This window comes from Sceloporus occidentalis, unplaced genomic scaffold (assembly GCF_023333645.1).
Source record: "Sceloporus occidentalis isolate IW3139 unplaced genomic scaffold, rSceOcc1.0.p SCAF_9, whole genome shotgun sequence".
Taxonomy (NCBI): domain Eukaryota; kingdom Metazoa; phylum Chordata; class Lepidosauria; order Squamata; family Phrynosomatidae; genus Sceloporus; species Sceloporus occidentalis.
In genome coordinates, this window is record NW_028316989.1 from 11949093 (window position 1) to 11970904 (window position 21812).

The following is a 21812-nucleotide window of genomic DNA, read 5'->3' on the forward strand; positions in this document are numbered from 1 at the left end:
CGCCACCCCACCTGCGCCCTGGATCAAGAGAGCCACGCCATTGGCTTCCTGAGAAGCCATTACCAACCTTTTTGACAGCAGAGAATTAATTCTTCTGGAAAGCGTGTGGCTAAATAATTCCCGGGTTGCAGAGACACGGGACACTTCTACTGATGGACAGCTTGCGATGAAGTCTTTTGACTTCCCAGGACCTTGGTGGCTCCAAGCCAGCCTGAAAATCCATGATGGCCGTGACTGTTTCTCTCATCCAACCTGTCTCCTTCAAAACCCTCTGGCTTCCCAAAGATAACCAGGTTGTCAACACCTGGATAGGATTTGACTCATTTCTCATTGGGCAGCGGTCAGGAGACAAAGAAATGTTCTTGGTCCTGATAATTCATTATCGTTTTGGTTGGACCAGTGTTTGGGCCACAGAACCATTGAGGTTCCTTCATGTCTTGCTCTCATTTGAGGGACTTTCACATGGCTCCCATATCGGTGGGGTGATCAATATCCTCTGGGTTTTAGCTGGAAATTTACATGAGCTATCCATAGGACTGGGCAGTGGCATTCCTGGCATATTTGATACCTGGTGCAGTTAATTTGTTAACAAAATAATAACCATGAAATGAAACCGCTCATTTCTTTGGAAGAGATGGACTATCAGCAGTGGCGGTAGGAGTGGTGGGACAAGTCCATGTTTCTGCCACCACCATTGCTAATGTTGGTCTCTTTAGCATGCCATGGACCCCTAAAGAAATTAGTAGAGATGGTGTGTCAACTCTATGTTACCTCCAGCATCACCTCCTCACTGCCTCACCTTCCTCTGACTACCTTTCCCACTCAGATAGCAGCCTCTTTTGGCCTTGGAAGGTCTGCTGGCTGGGTAGAAGAAGGAAGCAGAGGAAGGGAGGAATCCATCACCTCCAAGACTCAGTGGAAAGAGAAGAAGACACTTGGCTCACTTGCTGATGGTGACCGCAAGCATGCATTTACTTTTTGTGTCCACTGAGCAGTACTTCACCCCACGCCTTTGACATTTGGAGAATAGTATGAGGATCTCACCCGGTGAGGTCCATACACCCCACACCCCACACCCCACTAGCGACACACCTTGGTCTGGGTCTGTTTTGGAGACAAGAGCCAGCACTCAGGTGCTTCCTTTAAAGTATGGATGAAACCCAAAACAGAAGAAAATCCCATGATAGATTCACCTTAGGGAAGACACACAGCAACAGCAAGATACAGTTGGCTCTCCTTATCCACGGATTTAAGCGTCCACAGCTTGAAAATATTAAAATATATATATATATAAATTCCAAAAAGCAAACCTTGCTTTTCTATTTTATATAAGGAGCGCCATTTTGCTATGGCAATTAATGGGAGGTGAACATACACGGATTTTGTTATCCACAGGGGGATCCTGGAACCAAACCCCAAGGGCCCACTGTGGTCCCACTGATTTTGTGATCTGATTTTTAAAGGCAGTATCCAGGGTTATAAGCTGTTTGAGGGATAGTATTCATCTCATTAAAATTCTAAGTAAAAGCCCAGAGTGGATTAGCATTTCCACATGGGAGTCACCAAGGGCCACCAATAACTCCATGGATGCACTTGGTGGTCCTGCAAAGATTGCTCGATCAACATTTCCCCCCTCTGTACACACAAACACACACACTCAGAGAGAAAGATTGTGGAACTCTGGTGCTGGAAATAAAGGGCATAGGTTAAATTATATGGAACTGTGATTCTTTTTTTGAAACCAGACAAGTCTTCAGAACAAGGCGGGACCTTGCAACCCTAGAAGCAGAATGAAATTTTGCAAGTGTTTGGAACTCAGCCAGCCTTTGTGATGCAAATCCAGATTTTTTGAATATTCAGATGTCCACGTTAAAACTTTGGTCGCCAGGGACAGAGGCCAGGATACAAAGAACCTCCCAGCCTGTTCCCTTGCCGCCTATGGAGGCTCAAAGCTTTGTGTTCTGCAGAACCCACACACTGCATAGAAATCCGTCTCCGAAATGAAAGGTGACCTTCAAAACCTGTTTCATTGAGCTGGCAGGAGCTGCTGCTCAAAAGAAGCAGAATCGACAACAATTCCTCTGGAAAGGCCCAGGCGTTTGGGATGCAGCGAAAGTCACTCCATGGATGCCAGTCTGATAGTGTGATCCCATCTACGTCTGCAGAGGATTAGCTCCCACCGAATACAATGGGACTTGCTCCCTTAGATAAAACTATGCATGCCCTTCCCTACAAATTGGTGACACCCTGAAAACTTCTATGTTCTATTTAGGAAATAGTACCAATAGTCCCCTTATATTTTGCACTGGTCAGGCCTCATTTGGAGTCCTGCATTCAGTTCTGGGCACCACATTTTAAAGCTGGACATAGACAAGTTGGAGTGGGTTCAGAGAAGGGCAACACGGGTGATAGAAGGGACAGAGATCCAAACTCATGGGGAAAGGTTGATGGAGCTGGACATGTCCTACTTGATGGAGAGAAGATTGAGAGGCAACATGGTTATGTCCTCTTTAAATATCTCCAGAGCTGTCCCACTGAGGGAAAAAGGTGGGATATAATAATAATAATAATAATAATAATAATAATAATAATAATAATAATATAGAGCAGGAAGCAGTTTTGTTCTTTGCTACTCGAGAGGATAGGACCAGGTGTAAAGTTACAGGATGGGTTTTGACTAAGCATTAGATGGAAATTCTTGACAGTAAGAGCAGTGAGAATAAGGGCAATTGCCTGGAGAGGTAATGGGGTCTCCTTCTCTTGCAATTGTGTGCCTTCAAGTCATTTATGATTTATGGCAACCCTAAGGCAAACCTATCATGGGGTTTTCTTGGCAAGATTTGTTCAGAGGGGTTTTGCCATTGCCTTCCTCTGGGGCTGAGTATGTGACTTGCTCCAGGTCACCCAGTGGGTTCCATGGCCGCACTGGGATTCGAACCCTTGTCTCCAGAGTTGTAGTCCAGTACTCAAACCACTACTTTACGCTGACCCTCAACTCTCCCTGCTAGGGATGCTCTCTCTGGAGATCCTGTATTGAACAGGGGTCTAGATCCAAAGACCTATGGATAGGATCCTAAAGGATGGATTAAGATTACAAAACAAGGAGATTCCAACTCAACGTTAGGAAGAAATTTCTGGTAAATAAGAGCTTTTGCTAGGACTCCAGGGGATCAAGGCTCAAATCCCCCTGGAAGCCCAATGAGACTGAATTATGTGTTGATTCACCAGTTATCCATTGCTTCAGTGGATCTACTCTAGGTGGGACTAAGTACTAGGATCCAAACCATTGTATAACTTGCTCCTTGTATTCCAGTTTGAAGCATATCTGGGGGAGCTTTTGCACAGCTTCCTGTGCTCAGGAGGAAGGATGTAGCTATTAAAAATGGCAAAAGAACTTGTCTGGAACGCATAAGACTCCCCCTCGCTGTCTATGAAGAAGTAAAGAACGGAAATGCTACCATCTGCTGGTAGGAATATTTCATTTCAATTCCACTTGGTTCACTTAAGGATGGAGAATCTCTGTATCACTCCACAGCTTGTTGGACTACAACTCCTATCAGCCCTAGCCAGCATAGCCAGCGGTGAGGGATGGTGGGAGCTGAAGTCCAACAACTCCAAGAAGCACATGTGTGCTGGAGTCTCCTCCTTTGGAGGTCCCAAATGCAGACCTTGATCCTGTCATTTTATATAAGGGCACCATTTGACTAGCCACTGTGTTTAATGGGACTTCAGCAATCACAGATTTTGGTATCCATAGGGGTCCTGCAACCAAATCCCAATGGATATTAAGGGCCCACTGTATTTATGACTTTAATCTGGAAGTGTTTTAAATGGTTTATATTGTTCACTGCCCTGAGATCCCACGAAAATGTACAGGATAGATAGACAGATCTATCCATGGATTATCTACGGATTCAACCATCCACTGATTGAATGAATATATATATATATCTCCCAAATGCAAAAGGGCACCATTTGTCTATCCATTGTATATAATGGGACTTGAGCATCCATGGATTTTGGTACCCAACAGGGGTCCTGGAAGCAAACCCCATCAGATACCAAGGGCCCACTGTATTTCTTGCTCTGCAATGCTAGAAGTTTGGGGAATGAAGGAAAATTCCCTTGGGGATGTAATTCTTATTTTGGGTGGCTCTGGCCTCATTCTTCCATCCAGTACTGTTGCTTCATCCTTGAAACCAACCCCGAGGTCTATAAAATGAGCATCCTAACGCTGAACCAACCCACAAAAATGTGTCTATGCATTACTAAAGAAAGCAGGATGGATACAGACTTGGAAATCCCATGGGTTTCAACAATTCTAAAGTGGTGCTAAGTCTGGATCCTGCGCTATGTGTGCACACATCAAACAACTTTGATCACTTACATAAGAGAAACACATTATCTGCCTTCATATGCCATGGCTCCAGCAGCTCCTGATGGAAAATGGTATGGTGAGGAATCGTCTGTTTCTGGGAAAGGAAGTGCAATTATGATTCATATTAGGCGATTCCATTTCATTTCATAATCAAAGGAGGCTTGAGTAAAAAAGAAAAAAATGCTCATCCAGTGATGTTGTCTTTCTAGTTTTCGACGTATCTTGATCTGCTTTAAGTAGCTGCCATGTGAAATTGTAATGGATTGCTCTCTTGAGCTCTGCAAGGCTTTGGGCCAGACGATAATAACCAGAGCCTGGAGAAGTTACATTTTTTCCTTTTCTTGGACTATAACCCCTAGAAATCTCTTCAAACAGCAGTCATCCAGGATGGGAAACTTGGGAGTTGTAGTGTCTATGCATGGGAGGAACTTTTAACAGCAGTTTCTGAGCACTTTAATCCAAGAAATACATTTTCCAAACTGTCCTGGAAGCTGCTTTGGGTCCTATCCTGGAGGAAAGGATTAAATGTAATAGTGATACATTACACTCATAAATAGTAGATGAGAGCCAGCATGGAAAAGTGGTTTGAATGCTGGACTAAGATGCTGGGAGACTAGGATTCTAGACTGGTGGGACAATTGCTTCCTATGTTGAGAGTGGGATGCCACCAAAATGTGGTTCACATGGATTAACACAACACTTAGACATGTCAATGCCCTTTATTGGGTAGATAAATAATCAGATTGGAAGCTTTGTCTGAGCAAACTTTGGAGAGATCTACTGAACATGCCTTGTCTTTCTCAAACTGGTAACCCTTAACTGACTTTGGAGTAACTAAAGCAGTGGTTCCCAACCTTCCTAATGCCATGACCCCTTAATACAGTTCCTCATGTTGTGGTGACCCAAACCCATGAAATTATTTTCATTGCTACCTTGTAACTGTAATTAAATAGGTGCTTTCCAATGGTCTTAGGCGACCCCCATGAAAGGGTCATTCAACCCCCAAAGGGGTTCTGACCCACAGGTTGGGAACCACTGATCTAAAGGGAGACATAATGAACACACACAGTCAGTGAGACCTTAAGTGTCTCAAATGCTACATGAAATGTATTACATCAGTGTTTCTATTGCGTAGACTGCTGATTTGTATCAGGTCTCAGATGTCTTTTCAGGTGTTATATTAAATAAGTTATTTTAAAAAGCACAACACTTTGTTAAAAAGGCAAATGCTGTAAGACAATTCCCCATCTGACAAACACTCTGTTTGGGGTGATGGCCCAAATCTTCTGTGGTGCTAAGCTTGTGCTTGTCCATTCACACATGCAATGTGTGAACGTAAATATGCTAACCCTTTCCACAGTTGCACACAACTGGATGTGTGAGTTTACTCTGCTGAAAATAAATACTGAGTTTGAGGTGGTGATGCGTTCTGTCAATGGAGTTTCATCTCCCTGGAAGCACTTCTGCAAGTTCCAGCCTCATGAACAGAAGCCATGACATAGCAGGGGAAATGAGAAGAAAATATGACAGCAGACACTGAAATCTTTTAGTGAAATTAGGGCTTTTAAAAATTATTATGGAACAAAAGAAGGTCCCCTAAAAGCAAACAAGATATTGTCTAACTACAGAAAGACTTTTCAATCGTGAAACAAACAGTCGCTAAGGGTTAAAGGCACTGGCTCACAGCTCAGATGCAGGAAAGCTGCCATACCCAACCCTGAGTCTTTGTTAACCTTCTTGCGAACAGAAAGGAGTCATTTCTTTAACTGCGAATGAACAGGAAGAAACTTTTAAAGGAAGAAGCAGGAGGTGCTCCTGGGCGCTTGAGCTTATGCTCAGGAACCGGGTTGCGAAATCAACTGGCGGACTTTTCACTTTCACCGTTTTCCACTAGTTTCCTCTTCTTTTCATCTGTTTTCCTTTTGAAGATGCTGTTTCTGTAGAACTGGAGTTCTTTGATACTCTCCCTGATATCATCAAGGGCCCTAAAGGGAATGTGGAACAGGTTAATATATTTAAGAAAAGGAAAAGAAAACCCTACCGTATGCACTCACCCTCTCCAAGTATACAAAAACGCCTGGGCGGAGGGGTGGAAGATTTGCACCCAAAAATACTGCAGAGGGCTTATGCGACTCCTATGCTCCAGAAATAAATGTTGGGGGGAAATCGCCACACGCTATGATGGACTTTGTCAAGAGTGGGAATTGTGTAACCTCCAGAGGATTGCAACTCCCTTGAGCTCCTTTATTATGAAAGCTAATGGGGAGGGATGATGAGTGCTATAGTCCAGAAACATCTGGAGGGCCACACAATTCCAACATCTGGTTTATATGATCAACTGTAGCCTAGGATGCTTATCCTGGTCAGAAAAAGGGTGGCATGGGAGAGGCAAAGGATGCAAAAACAGCCTTGTGAGGATGGGGACCACATTTACCTGTGAGAAGCCGCCTTTTTTGGTGCAAACTCATAATCTTCTGGGTACCAGCGCCTATACATGGAAAATGAGAGTTTTAACCCCAATGATAAAAAAAATCCAAATCCTCTGAGGATACAGCAGAGGAAGAGTATCAAATATACTGGAGTCTGGAGAAGATTTTATCTTGATTTGATCATTTGTATGTACAGCGCTGTGTACATTTACAGCACTATAAAAATAAAGTATAATAATAAGTCAACAGTATAGGAGGGGAATGGGACACAGAAACATCAAGTCTACTATTTGGTGCAACCCATGCACCTAAATGCATAAAAAAGGAAACCCATAGATTATAGTTTCTGACACAACAAAGATGTATTTCCTACTTCCCAAAAGGAAAAAAAAAATCATGTTATATGAGAAGCTTAAAAAGTTATGATCAAACAAATAAAAACATACACAAACATTGTTTTAGAATTCAGAAACATCGCCGTCTTCGTCTGGAATATCAGTATGCAAAAGGATCTTGCAGCACCTTTGAAACTAACTGTGCAAAAGACATGGTACAGGGACGCAGCTGTTAGATACAATGAATGGTGTGTATGCCGTGCCACTGCACTCAAGCCCCATTATAATGGTGGCACTTAGTCTGGAGCCCACCCCTTCCCAAAATCCTGGCTACATCCCTGAGTTGTAGCACAAGCTTTTGTAGACTTGGTCTTCTTCCTCAGATGCATGGAGTGAACCAGATTATTATTATCATTATCATTATCATCATCATCATCATCATCATTTTCATATCTCCTGTCTTTCTCCCAACACAGGGACCCAAGGAGGCAGACTATGGCGGAGTACAGACCACCAGAAAGAGGCGCCAGGGAGGCGTGTCTCATTGCTGCGCAGGAGCGCCGCAGCATACAAATTGAGTGGCGCTGCTGCGCAGCAGAAAATGAGCTCCTAAAAGCAGCTCCTTTTTGTGGCGCCGCAAAGCGCCAGAGACGGCGTGGTTACGTCGCAGCTGTGCAGCGCTGTTTGGAGGCGGCACAGCTGCGATGTCAACATTACGCACGCCGTCTGTATGGCGCTGCTAGGGTTGCCGGGCGTGTGCACGCTCCGTCCCGAGACAACCCTAGCACGTCGTGGACACGCCGCAAAGGGCCCATCTGTACAGGGCCTATATAAGAATAGTCGTAGAAATGCAAAACTTGTGGTATTGTCAACTCATCCCCACAAGTTTTGCATTTCCATGGCTATTCACAGTTTGGTTATAAAGGTCCTTTCTGGGCACCAATTCACTCAATGTGACCAAAGAAGTAGACTAGGTCTATGAAAGCTTCTCCTACAACTTCTTTCACAAAGTCAGTCTCAAAGATGCTACATGATCACTTTGCATACTGATAAACGTTGTTTATAACTGCAGGACTGATAGTGTATTTTTTAAAAACTATATCAAGATTCTCTGAAGATGACAGCCACAAATGCTGGCGAAACGTCAGGAATAAACTCTTCTAGAGCATGGCCACATAGCCCGAAAAACCCATAAATATCTATGGATCCCAGACATGAAAGCCTTCAACTTTATATCAAGATTAATCATGCACATCATGATATTGACATATCACACAAAATCCCTGCAAGTATCCTTCAAAGTCCATTGCCTGCCATTTTCCTGAGAGATTTCCCAATTGTTCAGCTCTGTGTTGCTGGCCCAACCCTTTTCACTGCATCCCTCCTCTTTCTGACCCCTTCCATGCCCAGTTCTAAGGCTTTGCTGTTATTAACCTGCACAGCTCTTTGACAGTGCTGACGTCAATGATCCGGTAATGAAGATGCTTCATGAATTGGGGCATGTGCTTGTCGAGAAACTTCTTGTCTGCATGAACTGAGTTTCCTATAAATAAATCAAACAAAACAAAACGCAGACGCATCAATTGTGTTCACGTAATCAAAGCAGGATTCCACTTGCACTAGTTTCAGTAAGTCTGAAGGACTGCATCCTTCCATATGAATTATCCTATACAGTGCAGCCATCATTCAAGTTCTTGTTTCAGAATCAGGTGTGGTGGGAGGGAATAAAACACAGCAGAGTGTTCTGTTTTATGGCCAAAGAGACCCCACTCTTTCTTGTGCTTTTTACCTTTTTCAACAGTGTGACACTATCGTTTTGAACACAGATCTTTTAACCTTTTCAAAATCATCCACTCTAACTTTACAGAAACCTGATCTCTCCTCATGGCTCAGCCTGGCCCCAACGTCACCCCCAGCTAATTAACAAAGCCTCATTAGTTGGTGGCCCCATAAACTAGACCTCTCTTCCCAGAAAGGCTTCCCTCCTATCCATGCTTCCAATAAAGAGAAATTTATCATAACTGATTAAGGTTATGTAGGAGGAGAGAGACAACTGTTTGTGGCAGCTTTCCACAAATAGTCCATAATAGGTGAGGATGATGGGAATTGTAGTTCAAGACCTCTTGGAGACACATTGTTGGGGAAGGCTGACAACAGTGTGGGTCGACGAAACATTTTGCATTAATTCCAATCAAGTGCATCACGACTTTAATACTTGATGCATGTAATTGTTTCGGGGTGCTGCTTACACTCTCATTGTTTCAGTCTATTAACTTCTACAGGCAAATCTTGTGGAAAGGTTCAGGTGGATGAGATGAATGCTTTATCTCAAAGTGAACAGATGCTGTTCTTAGCAAGGGGTGCCTCTAACCTGCAAGGGGGCAGAGTCCTGGCGGTGTCTGCTGTCGGATGAAAGACAGAAACTCATACTCCGCTTGGCGTAGAGAAATTGTGCTTTCTCGCACTGCCTTGGTTAGGCCGGACTGCGGAAAGAATGGAAGAAATTCACAGTTAAGTAGCACAGGCATTGAAGAGAGCATCAAATACACACTCATGGTTTTGCTGCTGCAGGTTGTGTGAACAGGATACTGAGGTCAACAGGACTTCAGTCTGACCCAGTGTGGCTCTTGTGATGTGAAGTCAGTGTTATACAAACCACCAAAGGCAGTGCAATCTCAACGTTTCGCTCTCTCAGCCTCAGAGGATGGCATTGGCAAACCCCCTCTGAAGAAACTAGCCAAGAAAACCCCATGATAGCTTTGCCTTAGGGTCACCATAAGTTGGAAACTACTTGAAGGCACACAACAACAACACATAATAATAATAACAATAAAATTTATTTATATACCGCTATTCCATTCGATCACAGCGGTACATGACAGAGTGGAGTCAATTAGGCAAAACGCCAGTGTGTTCTTGCCTGAGTGGATGTTCAGAAGCAATGCTGAGTTTGGGAATGAGGGTCAGAAGGAAAGTTAAAGTGGAACTGGCAAATGGGAGGCTCAGAGTAAGATCTGGTGGAGGTGTAAGAAAGATGAGTAGCTTTTTCTTTAGGTGCATGAGCTAGGAAGAAGCCGGGGGAACATTTACCTTCCCGTGATGTTCTTTGCACCATTCAGACATGCCATCCAGCAGCTCATCCGGCTGGTTAATGATCAGGTTAGGCCCCTGTCAAAAGCAAAAGAAGGAGGGAGAGAAATGTTATGTTTGTACACCTGTGATGAAGTGACATGAGCAGGGAACAAATCCTTCCTGCCGCGTCCACAGACCTTCTTGTTGCAGCTCCCATATCATTCCTTTAACCACAGCTGCAAGATGGCCAAGCCAACACTGTCTTCTTTCATTAAGTAAAAAATATCAGAGACACACTTGGACAGTAAAGAAGTAGTAAACAAACATGACTCAAATTCCAGGAAGGAGATCATGTGGGATGGTGTGACCTTTGATAAGAACTAAAAAGCCTTTTCAAAAGCATAAAGGGGAGGGGGGACTATGAATGGAAACTGTGCTGTCTGTAAGTGGGGCTTTGCTCCATGTTGCTCAAAGCACATGGATTTTGTCTGCTTTTCCTTGCTGCCGCTACCACTATACAATCCTGGAAAAACTGCAATCCTATAGCCTACCTCTATGCAATCCTGGAAAAGCTGCAATCCAGTAGCCACTGGCATAGAATCAAAATCCCAGCCTAAATTAGCCTCAAGCTATTCTGTGCATGAATTTGAGGGGTGAGAAAATGGCTGAACTTTCAGACCAAACGACAACAGGAAAGAGATGTAACCCAGCGGGCTTCAATTTCCAGACTGAAAACATCTGGGAAGCACATGCATACAAGGAGGCTTTTTAAAAAGCCAGCTGCCCACAAAGCGTTGTGCATAATGTCAATCCCAGATGAAAAGCCAATGGGGTCACAGAACTGACATTTAGGGAAAAGACACACACACACACACAAAAGCGCAACCTACTTCTGCCAAGATATTCAGGTCCGAATCCGTTATGAGGCAAGCCATCTCGATGATCTGGTCTTTCTCGATGTCCAGCCCCGTCATCTGCAACAAAGGCCAAAGTGTATATATATATATACACACACAGGCATACACATGTATGCAGCCCATATATACATATATGTGTGTGTGTGTGTATGTATGTATGTATATATATATATATATATGTATGTAAGTACACACACATACAAGTACATATATAGCACAGATTCATAAACACACGCACACATATACGTATACACACACACATATATACACATACATACATACACACATATATACCTACATATACATAGTTACGCACACACAAACATGTGTGTGTGTATATATATATATATTTACATACAGACAAAAACACACATACATATATATGTTCACAAATACATACATACACATACAAATATACACACACATTGCTACACATACACAAATGTACATATTTATATATATACTGTATATATACAGAATTACACACACAAATATGTGTATATATACATAGACACACACACACATATATATAAAGACACATGCATTCATATTTACACACACAAACATATGTACGTATACACACACCCTTCTTCCTGTTCATACAAAATCCTGGGGATGGGGAGATATTATGGGATGAAGGGTTGCCATAATGAGCATATATTATTATGGGATGGAGACCCCCCCTTTTCCCCCTCCACAATCACGTGGGCCCCATATATTATGGGATGGAGACCCCCCACACACGCACTCTCCATGCCCCCCTCCCTTTGCTCACCTCCAAGTCCACCCAGACCATCCTTTGCCCCATGTGGGCCCCTTCCCCGTTGGCCATAGCCGCCCCGCTCAGCCACCGACACACCCGGCCTCCCAACGCCGCCGCTGCCCCTCGCATCCTCCGCCAGTACTACAGCTCCCGGCAACACCCGCGAAGGCCGCGCCCGCCGCCGAGCAGCGCCGCCAGGGCCCCGAGGCACGACGGGAGATGGAGTTTCTTCGTCCAGCGCTGGAGGTGACGTCATTGTGCGTTTCCCGCTGAGAGGCGGTCTCCGCGCGGGGCATGCTGGGAGATGAAGTCTCATGAGGAGGGGGAACAAAGACACTTTTGCGCATGCGCAACTCAATAATTGATGATGGAGGCTCAGCAAACCATGAAATGCCTCGAAGGCACCCAAAAACAAAGGCTAAGCCACACTCTCTCAGCCTCATTTGAAGAAATCATGCCAAGAAAACCCCATTAAAGGCCCTAAAAGAACCCAAAAACAAAGGCCAAGCCTTCTGAGGGGATTTCCTCAGAGGAGGCTTGCTACTATTGCTTTCCCCTGAAGAGGCATCTCATGGGGTTCTCTTGGCCAGTTTCTTCAGGGATTGCCTTCCCCTGAAGAGGCTGAGAGAGTGTGGCTTGGCATTTGTTTTTAGGTTCTTTTAGGGCATTTAATGGGGGGGGGGCGGGGTGTCTTGGCATGAAAAAGGCAAATACTGTAAATGGTTCTGAGTCCTCTCTTTGGAAGCCAAAAACTGAGACTACTTCACTTTGTCTGCACCCAGAAGTGACATAATGCTCTGGAAAAGATGAGAATGATGGGGAAAGTGGAAATAAAATCCCATAACCAGTTCACTTTAGGGCCACCATAAGCCAGAGACAACTCAAAGGCATACAAGAACAATTCCCACATAATTTAATGTGTTATTAATACAATACATGATGTACATACATAGTAAGGCTAGTGTTTTGTATGTTAGATGAGGATTCTGGACCAGGGTTCGAATCCCTGCTCAGCCATGGAAACCCGCTGGGTGATTTTGGCCAAGTCCCACTCTCTCAGCCTCAGAGGAAGGCAATGGCAACAATCCTACAAACCTTGCCCAGGAAACCCAGGCATAAGGCGCATGTGTGCGGCGTCTTCAAGTCATCCGCCAACTTATGGCAACCCTATGAATTTCACATGGCAAGCAATATTCAGAGGCGGTTTTGCCAGTTCCTTCCTTTGAAATATAGCTCAAGAACAGCAAACTGTAATAACTTTGCTCGCACGCGATAACGGTTTAAAAGAACAAGTTTATTGATGTCAAAATATATATATTTATATATGTACACAACTTAAAAGAAATGCAGGTGTTGTTGTTCTCTTAAAATACTCTTTTACCGGTATTGCTTGGGATCGTTTTGGAATGATGTAGACTTCTTTGTGTTGTTTTTTTGGCAATAACGCCAAAAACCATAAAAATCAAATCTATGGAATCAGTGGGGAGATGTGTGATGATGGTGGTCAGGTTTTTTACCAAAATACTATAATTTTGGGGTGGAAAAACCCATAAGACCCTTTAAGCATGCAGTCTCTGGGATGGTCACAGACATTCCCATCTCCATTGACCACAAATGTGGCTGAAGGTGAGCAAAGGAGGACAACCGAGTCTCAAAAACGTAGTGGTTTGGGGATGGAGTTGGCCAACTTATTACAGAAGCAATCACAGATTTTACATCTCTGAGAGGTTTTCTGCTGGCTAAAAAAGAGAGGACCTCTAAAACCAAATCTTTATTCTAGCATAGCACTAGAATTGCAGATGAGTGCTCACTTATTTTCTTTATAAGCAGCAATTTCTCTTATTCTCTACATAATACCATGCATCTGAAGAAGTAGACTACGAATCTACTAGAGTTTACGCTTCAACACCTTTCGCATAGTTAGCTTCAAAGGTGCTGCAAGATCCCTTTCCATCCAGATTAACACCATTAAGACTATCGAGACTCTAAGGATACACATTAGAATTTGCAATTCTCAAACAGGACTGTTTCGTGGGTTGTAGTTTTTATTCTTGTAATTGTGTTCAAGCTAGAAAAAGTGTGTGTGTATATATACATATATATAAAACACACATAAACGTATGGGCACCACAATGATTTCCTGAGAGTTTTTAATCACTTCGGCGGCTGGAAAAAAATAAAGTCCTTACGATACTGCTGGTTTTCTTTATATAAAAATCAAAGGAGTCCACGGAAGGATTTGAGGGGGAAAATAATTAGCACACCATTCTGTATAAATTAGCAGGTTATTCAGCAAAATCTAAACAGGCTGGATGTTTCTTTAATACAAGTATTCAAAAGCAACGGTTACCCCAGTAGCAAAAACACCATCGTCGACATTTACGGCCGGACCTTGCCGATAGAGCGCCCTTTCACAGTGGGTTTTGTGCCGAACCGCCTCGGAAGGTTCCTTCGCTAACACTCTACAAAAATACTCACATCCATTTTAAAATACAACCGCAACGGCACATCTTTTTCTCTTTTCCCTTATAAAATAAACTAAAATGATCTCCCTCCCACCCGACTTCGCCCTGTGTTTAAAAAATGTGTGGCAACACGCCTTTTCTTTGCCTCAAACCCAAGAGGGAAAGTTAATACAATTGAAATGAAGCCACTTTTGTCAAAATACAGACTGGAGGTGATTTTCTTTTTTTACATACATATAAAAAGATCACTTTTGTTTAGAGGAAGATGTGTAATTTCCAGAGTTACTGCCTACAAAGTCTCGTTTTTTTTAAAAAGAACCAATTTATTCAAAAGGGGGAAGAATCGCTTAATTTCCCCAAAGGATGAGATGGAAATCGACTGGGAGCAGTGGTCAGTGGCGGGAGGGATGCCATTTGCCGTCTCGGTAGGTCTCCCGCCGATGGTCGTAATCGTGGCTCCAGCCTCCGTAGTTCCTGTCGTTGTGGCAATAGTCGTCCCGGCTTCCCCGGGAATAGTACTCTGAGCCATAGTCATTAGCCCGTGGCTGCTGTTCCCGGTTGTAATGCCTTCCCTCGGATGGGTATGGGTGTGAGCTCACCCGGCTCTTGCGCTGAGACGACACAGCATCCGAACGCCATGGCATGGAAGTGGCTGATGACTGGGGGTAGGAGTAACTCTGCTGGTGCCCAGCCGATGCAAAACCAGAAGGGTCCGGGTGCGGAGAGCCATGCCGTCCACCATACTGTGACTGTTGCCACATGACGCTGTTCATCTGGGGGGAAAGAAACAGAAGAATCACTCTTCTGAGGAGGAGGCATTTACCTAGCTGGTACAATTCAAAGATATAACCATGTTAGTCTGTAGAATCAGTAAGTAGAGAGATCCTGTACTTTGAGACTGAAAGTAAGAAGTTGGCAGTATGAGCTTTCCTAGACTTAGGTCTGCTTCCTCCGACACCAACTGCCAGCCACGCGGGTAAGTTCTGCCATTTAGATGCCCCTTGTCATAAGAAGCCGCCCTCCTCCAAAGGCCACCCCACTCTCCCAATCTTCTGATCCCCCTCACATTTTTTCCTTTAGAACCGATGCAACTTTGGGGTGCTTTTTCTCTAAAAACTAAACCAACACCCTCCCAATTAAAGCATCTTGAACAACCATCACATCAATGACCCACTGCTTCAATGTCCACAGAAACACCCCCTCCCCACAATAATGCTATTTTTGTTTGTTGTCGTGTGCCTTCAAGTCGCTTCCAACTTACGGCGACCCTGTCCTGGAGATTTCTTGGCAAGATTTGTTCAGAGGTTTGCCACGGTCTTCCCCTGAGGCTGAGGAGGCATGGCTTGCCCAATGTCACCAAGTGGATTTCCATGGCTGAGCTGGGATTCGTAGTCCAACACTCAAACCACTACAACAGCCCTCTTTGGCTGCATCCTGGTGAGAATGGCAATGGGAAGTGACCATTTTCTGGTCACCATTTTCATAGAATCACGAAACCACACAACTGTGTAATAACCACATTTATAGCAGTTCTCATCCCCACTAGGAGCGGGTCTTTTTACCCAGTTGAGACTGAATCACCCAAAAGGACAAAGATGCTGAGGTTATTATTATCATCTCACTCTCCAAGATGCAATTGAAAGGCAATGAACACAAGCAAGAACAACAATTAAGAAGCAACAGAACCAACTTGTTTTAGCAAGCAAACAACAAGAGGAAGTGGGAATGAATCCTGTCATTTGCAAGCGTATAACTTTCCAAGTTCTTCTGCAGACTTTGGAGGCATGGTATGCAAAAGAAAAAGCAGGCTGGATTCCTACCCGACCAACCCCTTCCCCATCTCTGTCACAGCATTTACATTTCCAGGCCTGGACAACGATGCTGTTGTCAGACACCCAAAATGAGAAACCGAGACTCCCTTGGACCTGCTTTGTTCCGCCCCTGCAACACCCATTGTCCCTTTGTCTTTGGAAGAAAAGATTCTCACCACAGCTTGTCTCTGAAGATTATCTGGAGATGAGAAGGACCGCTGCACTGCTGGCATGTTATCTGTGCTCCTCTCATACCTATTAAACCAAAGGTGGAAATCAGGTTTGCTGCAAAAGTGGCATGGATAATTCCAAGCTATGTTAGCAGTGAGACATCCTTTTGCGTCATAACTGCAAGAAGGCACAGCCGCAATCCGCATTTAGGACAGCGAGTCGCAAACTCTGGTCCTCCAGGTGTTTTGGACCAGCTCCCAGGAGCCTCAGCCATCTTGACCAATGGCTTGGGATTCTGGGAAGTGAAGTTCAAAACACCTGGAAGACCAGAATTTGGTACTCACTGATTTAAGATGTTTGTATGTGGTTCCCAGCTCCCACTGAGCTTTCTGAGCAGGAGCTTTGAACCAGGGACTCAATGGTTCGAGCTCATGCTCTAATCACTACAGAATAACTTTTTCGCCAGTTTTCCCACTTAGTGTGGAACAAGAGCAATAGCCCAAAATCTAACAATTCAACTGATTCCTTTTGATAAATGAAGCGAGTTCAAATCAATGCACTTTTAAAATAACTGTAAGCAGAGCACAACCAAGCAATCTGTTTTCGCTTCCCCTTCAATTTTACAACTGACAGGCTTGTCAAAGCAAAAGAGAGGCGCAGATTAGATGCCTCCAGAGGTTTCTGGTAATTGTTTCTCTTAACATAATCTTTACATTTCAATTTAGTTAATTCCAAGAATATATATATATATATAGCTTGCTATAAGGCTGCTTTAGAGATGTGCCACATCAATTTTCTCTTAATAGCACTGGGTTTGTCAAGATAACCACAATCACCCTAAAAGGACCCTGTGAAAGAAGACCCTCCGCTTACAGCCTGACTGGCATCAATATTGGTATCATTCTGGTAACACACAACAATGGCTGTTTTATTCAATCCTTTGTGGTCGAATTGATTCCACCCAAATCTGTTCACATGTGTGGTTTTAAATGACCATATTGTTTTAACTGGTTTTAAACTGTCTTGTTTTAACATCCTAAATTTTTGCCTGTTTGAATCAACGGTGGGCCAGTGTGCGAGAGACTAAGGACCGAAACACACTGCAGAATTAATCCAGTTTGAGAACGCTCCCAACTGCTCTGGTTCAATGCTTGGGAATTCTGGGATCTGTAGTTTTGTGGGACATTTAGACTTCCCTGGTGCCACAATTCCCAGGATACTCCAGCCCTGAGCCAGGGCAGCTAGAGTAGTTTCAAACTGGATTATTTCTGCAGTGTGTTTTGGACCTAAGGGGCCGAAATCATCACCCCCACCATTGCCTCTTAAACACAGAGTTAATTTCCCCACTTAATATATATTACACCCCACTTAAAGAGCAGCCCAAAAAAATCACCAGATATGGATACCAACACCATCAACCTCCACATTTCAGGTCAGAATCATGTCCCATACCATAATAAACTACTGTCTTCAAAGTAGTCTGTATCAAAAAAAGGCTCACCGGTTGCTTGCCGGCCCTTGCTGTACCCCAGAGAGACTTCCATTAGGAGAGATTTGCGGGGGATAGGGCGAACCACTGTCCTGAGATGCATGGCTGCTCCCTGTTAAAAGACAAAAGGATATTATTATATGAGCAAGTAAAGCAAACCTCTCCTACCCCTGAGAAAGGCGTCAACCATCATCATGGTGCGACAGATGTAAACCATGGCACATTACTTAATGGGCTCTGGAGTATCACAGCAGGGAACCTCCAGAGCAGAGAAACAGATTTCCATAACAAGCGCTGCAATCAAATGGCATACCCAGCGGGAAAGATGCAATCGCAATGCAATGCCGAACCCAAGTTAATTGAAGTCCCAAGTCACACAAGCGTCAACTTTCCTAAAGAGAGAAGTCTCAAGACGTTCTTCAATGAGAGGGATGTCATTTTTCTCATTTGAGAAGGAACTTAAGAGCCTCAGAGGAGTTGAATGGACTCTCCGTCTAAGATGACCCAGGTCCAGATTTAATCCCAGTGGTCAGAAACCTACTAAAATGATAAGAGACCATGCTCCTAACTACGCAGAGAGGTCAATTCAGGAGTCCAGGATACAAAATAGTCCTGTTCCCAAATATACATTGTGGAACGTCATCCCAAAACAATGGTAAAATGCCCTACGGAGCACTTTTCAGCACTTTAAGGACACATTGTTGCAGCATTTATACTGTACTGAATTTAAAGACCTTTTGGAACAGTGATTCCCAAACCTGGACCCTCCAAGTGTTTTGGACTCCAACTCCCAGGATTCCTGGACACTGGCCACAGTGGCTGGGGCTTCTGGGAGCTGAAGTCCAAAACGACCCGGAGAAGCAAAGCTCAGAAATCTTTGTTGCAACCAATTGTTCTCCAACAATTTACAGACAAGAGAGTCTTCCGAAAGAGTTTAAGAAGTCAATAGTTACTTGTGCCAATAAAAACGCGCACGATTTCTTCGCACGCCCAAAACGTGAGTCTAAGGGAAGGTCGTAAAGCGGCGCTTGCGTTTTGTACGGACGACCCAGGCGCCTCCGAACGTTTCACGGATACCTGATCGGAACTGGATTTTGAGAGGCCTCCCGAAAAGCTTGATCCCGTTAAGGAGGCTCATTCCATAGGGAACTGATTCTTCGTGCTTGAAGTTCACAAACGCAAACTGCTTCGCTTTCCCCTCTTTGTCCTTCGGGATCTTGACTTTGATGACCGGACCGGCCTGAAAGGAAGAAGGACCAAAGGAGGTCAGTCTGAACATTAAGGACTTCTTCACTAAGAGTTTCCTTGCTGGAGGATTCTGAACAGTGGCGATCTTGCAAACCAAGGGAGCTTGGGAACTGTAGTCAGGGGGGGATTATGGGATCTATGGTGGCTTTCCTGACCACAGGATCATGGGAACTGCAGTGGCTCCGCAAACTAAAGGGGGGTTTGGGAACTACAGGAGTTTCGTTTGGGGATTCTGGGAAGTATAGTGGCTGTCCTGAATGGAAAGGGGACCATGGGAGATGCAACCCAAAGGGGTTTAGGGGATTATAGGAGCATCTTTGCGGGGGGATTCTGGGCAACGTAGTGGCTTTCCTGACCTAAAAATAAAGGGAAATGTAGTGGCTTTGGGAACCAAAGGGGGGATTTGAGACTTCCTTAATGGGGGATTCTGGGAAATAAAGTGGCTTTGCGAACTATATGGAGTTTAGGGAACTACGGGAGCTTCCTTGTTGGGGGATTCTGGGCCATGCAGTGGCATTTCTGACCAGAGGACCATGGGAAATGCAGTGGCTTTGGACACCAAGGGGGTTTGGGGACTGTAGTGGCTTGTTAGTTGGGAGAAAGAGTGGGTGATGGGAGCTGCAGTCTCTCCTGACCAGAGAGAGAGGACGATGGGAACCGCAGTGGCTTTTCAAATTTGGGGGCTCCTGAAGGATTCTGGGAGCTGCAGTAGGGGTTCATGGACCCTGAAGTGCCCTTTTTCCTGAAGAGGGGGATTCTGGGAGTTGTAGTCCGAGGGAAAGAGCTCATTTCCCCCCAAAGGCGGCCTCTGGGCATGTGCAGAGTGCTGGGCGACCCAGGCCACGCAGGCCCCCTTCCAGCCCCCGAGTACCTGGTGGAAGAGCTCGAAGAGCAGCTCCTCGGTGACTTTGGGGTCTAGGTTCCCCACAAAGAGGGTCCGGTCCGCTTCGGCCGCCGCCGCTCCCATGGCGCTTCCGCTCCGAACGCGCATGCGCGCAGGGAGCCACGGAGGACAAGGGAGCCTGGCACTGCGCACGCGCCGGGCGTGAAAGTTCCACTCTGCACACGCGCCCCCTTGCTCTCGGCTTCTTCCGCCCTTAAGTGTCTTTCCTCTCCCAACTGCGCATGCGCGCGTCTCTCTCTCTCTCTCTCTCTCTCTCTCTCTCTCTCTCAGCCCGATGATTGGTTGATCCGCCACACCGCCTCGGCGCGTATAAAACAGCTCCACCTAGAGGCCGAAAGCTGTTCCTGCAGCGACTTGTGTTGCATGCAGACTGAGCTTTTCTGTGTGTGGGTTGTTGTTTTTTTGCAGCGTCTGCATTGCATAATTAACGCAGTTTGGCACCGCTTTAACCGCCCTGGCTCCATGCTATGGAATCCTGGGATTTGTAGTTTTGCAAGGCCTTTAGCCTTCTCTGCCAAAGAGTGCTGGGGCGTCTTGTTGTTACTGTCAGCATTACTTGACTTCTTGTCCTTAGTACAGATTGCTCATTGGGACTATCAGATGTAGAGGCACCTCGTGTCTGAGTGCCTTCCATAGCTTTTCATGATCTATACAATCAAATGCTTTGCTGTAGTCTATGAAACACATGCTGATTCTTTCTTTGTGATTCTTTGCTGCACTCCATTAGCCATCACATGTTTGCAGTGTGCCCCTAACCTTTCTCCTCCGGATTATTGCTGCGGCAACCAAAATGGACCTCCTTTCCCACGCCGCCGCCAAGGCACTCTTTGCGCCCTGGGGCGTCACGGAGACATGCCTCGTGTGTGCCGCGCCATTTGGATGTGGCGCACAAGACACGTCATGGACACGCGGATGCACCGTATACGCCCATACGCACTAGGGTTTGAGAGCATGCTTCCGAACCCTAGTCTCTGCGGTGCCACGCCATTTTTGGCCCATGTGTACTGAGCCATATTTAGCCTTCTTTGTCAGAGAGCTCTGGTGCCACGACAAACTATGAATCCCAGAATTCCATAGCCCTGGGAGTTAAAGTGGTGCCAAATTGGGTTATTTCTGGAGTGCAGGTGCAGTTTTCGAAGCTGAAATCAATTATCTCATTAAAGAAGATACAATGAAACCAATGTTCTGTTCGTTTTGTTTATTGTTATCATCGTGTGTTTCTTTTCTTTTTTTTTTTTTTTAGTTTAATGAAGGTATGATAAAGAAATAATTAAGAAGAGTAAATGACAATATTAGCAACCGAGAGCCCTTTAAATGCCTTGGCTTAATGCTAGAAAACCCTGGGATTTGTAGCTGGTTGTGGCACCAGAGCTCTCTGATAGAGAAGGCTCAATGTCTTGCAAAACTACACTTCCCAGGATTCCCTAGCATTGAGCCAGGGCAGCTAAAGCGGTCTCAAGATGGATTTTTTCTGTGTTTTGGACGCGTGTTACATCTTCCTGTGTTCCTCTATGATTCTTTCTTTGATGTATTTTCCTTAGACCTTAGGTACTTTTTGCATTGTACTTATTGCTTCCTCCTTTTGTTCTTCTGAATTCCAAGGCAGAGCAACAGACTCGGCGCTAACCACTGTGCTTGCTGGTTGTCCGGTTGTGCAATGACAAACACCGTTTCCACACTTCGAGGGAATCTAGTGCCGCACGTCAAAGATGCCAACCAGGAAAGTTACTCACCTAGGAAGGATATGAAACTGCATTACAAATGGTTACCCTTGAGGAACCCTTACTCAGGCAACCGTAAACTCTGTTGCACAATGTCCCAAAACCTCAG

At 44.8% G+C, this 21812-nt stretch overlaps 2 protein-coding genes across 2 annotated transcripts; both read right to left on the reverse strand.

The window, feature by feature from the left end:
- Positions 1 to 5920: 5920 nt before the first annotated feature.
- On the reverse strand, positions 5921 to 12052 carry REXO2 (RNA exonuclease 2). Its single transcript, XM_089537631.1, has 7 exons — positions 11907 to 12052; positions 11105 to 11188; positions 10233 to 10310; positions 9514 to 9625; positions 8577 to 8685; positions 6813 to 6866; positions 5921 to 6363 (listed from the first exon to the last, which is right to left on the reverse strand). Exons 1-7 carry the CDS (start codon positions 12021 to 12023, stop codon positions 6234 to 6236), a joined length of 684 nt encoding a protein of 227 aa, XP_089393757.1. The 5' UTR covers positions 12024 to 12052; the 3' UTR covers positions 5921 to 6233.
- A 1975-nt stretch (positions 12053 to 14027) lies between these two features.
- Positions 14028 to 20067, reverse strand: RBM7 (RNA binding motif protein 7). The gene is made up of 5 exons (XM_089538133.1): positions 19950 to 20067; positions 18908 to 19070; positions 17843 to 17942; positions 16347 to 16425; positions 14028 to 15132 (listed from the first exon to the last, which is right to left on the reverse strand). The coding sequence occupies exons 1-5, from the start codon at positions 20043 to 20045 to the stop codon at positions 14752 to 14754; spliced, it is 819 nt and encodes a 272-aa protein (XP_089394259.1). The 5' UTR covers positions 20046 to 20067; the 3' UTR covers positions 14028 to 14751.
- Positions 20068 to 21812: the final 1745 nt, after the last annotated feature.

Excerpts from the sequence above, each read along its gene's own strand:
- REXO2 (XM_089537631.1), bottom strand. The coding sequence starts at position 12,023 with ATGCGAGGGGCAGCGGCGGCGTTGGGAGGCCGGGTGTGTCGGTGGCTG. Across the intron at positions 8,686-9,513 it reads AGGACTCTGCCCCCTTGCAG|GAAACTCAGTTCATGCAGAC; the intron begins GTTAGAGGCACC and ends ATTTATTTATAG. Across the intron at positions 6,867-8,576 it reads ACTGTCAAAGAGCTGTGCAG|GCGCTGGTACCCAGAAGATT; the intron begins GTTAATAACAGC and ends TTCCATGTATAG.
- RBM7 (XM_089538133.1), bottom strand. The coding sequence starts at position 20,045 with ATGGGAGCGGCGGCGGCCGAAGCGGACCGGACCCTCTTTGTGGGGAAC. Across the intron at positions 17,943-18,907 it reads CAAAATCCAGTTCCGATCAG|GGAGCAGCCATGCATCTCAG; the intron begins GTATCCGTGAAA and ends GTCTTTTAACAG. Across the intron at positions 15,133-16,346 it reads ATCTTCAGAGACAAGCTGTG|ATGAACAGCGTCATGTGGCA; the intron begins GTGAGAATCTTT and ends CTTTCCCCCCAG.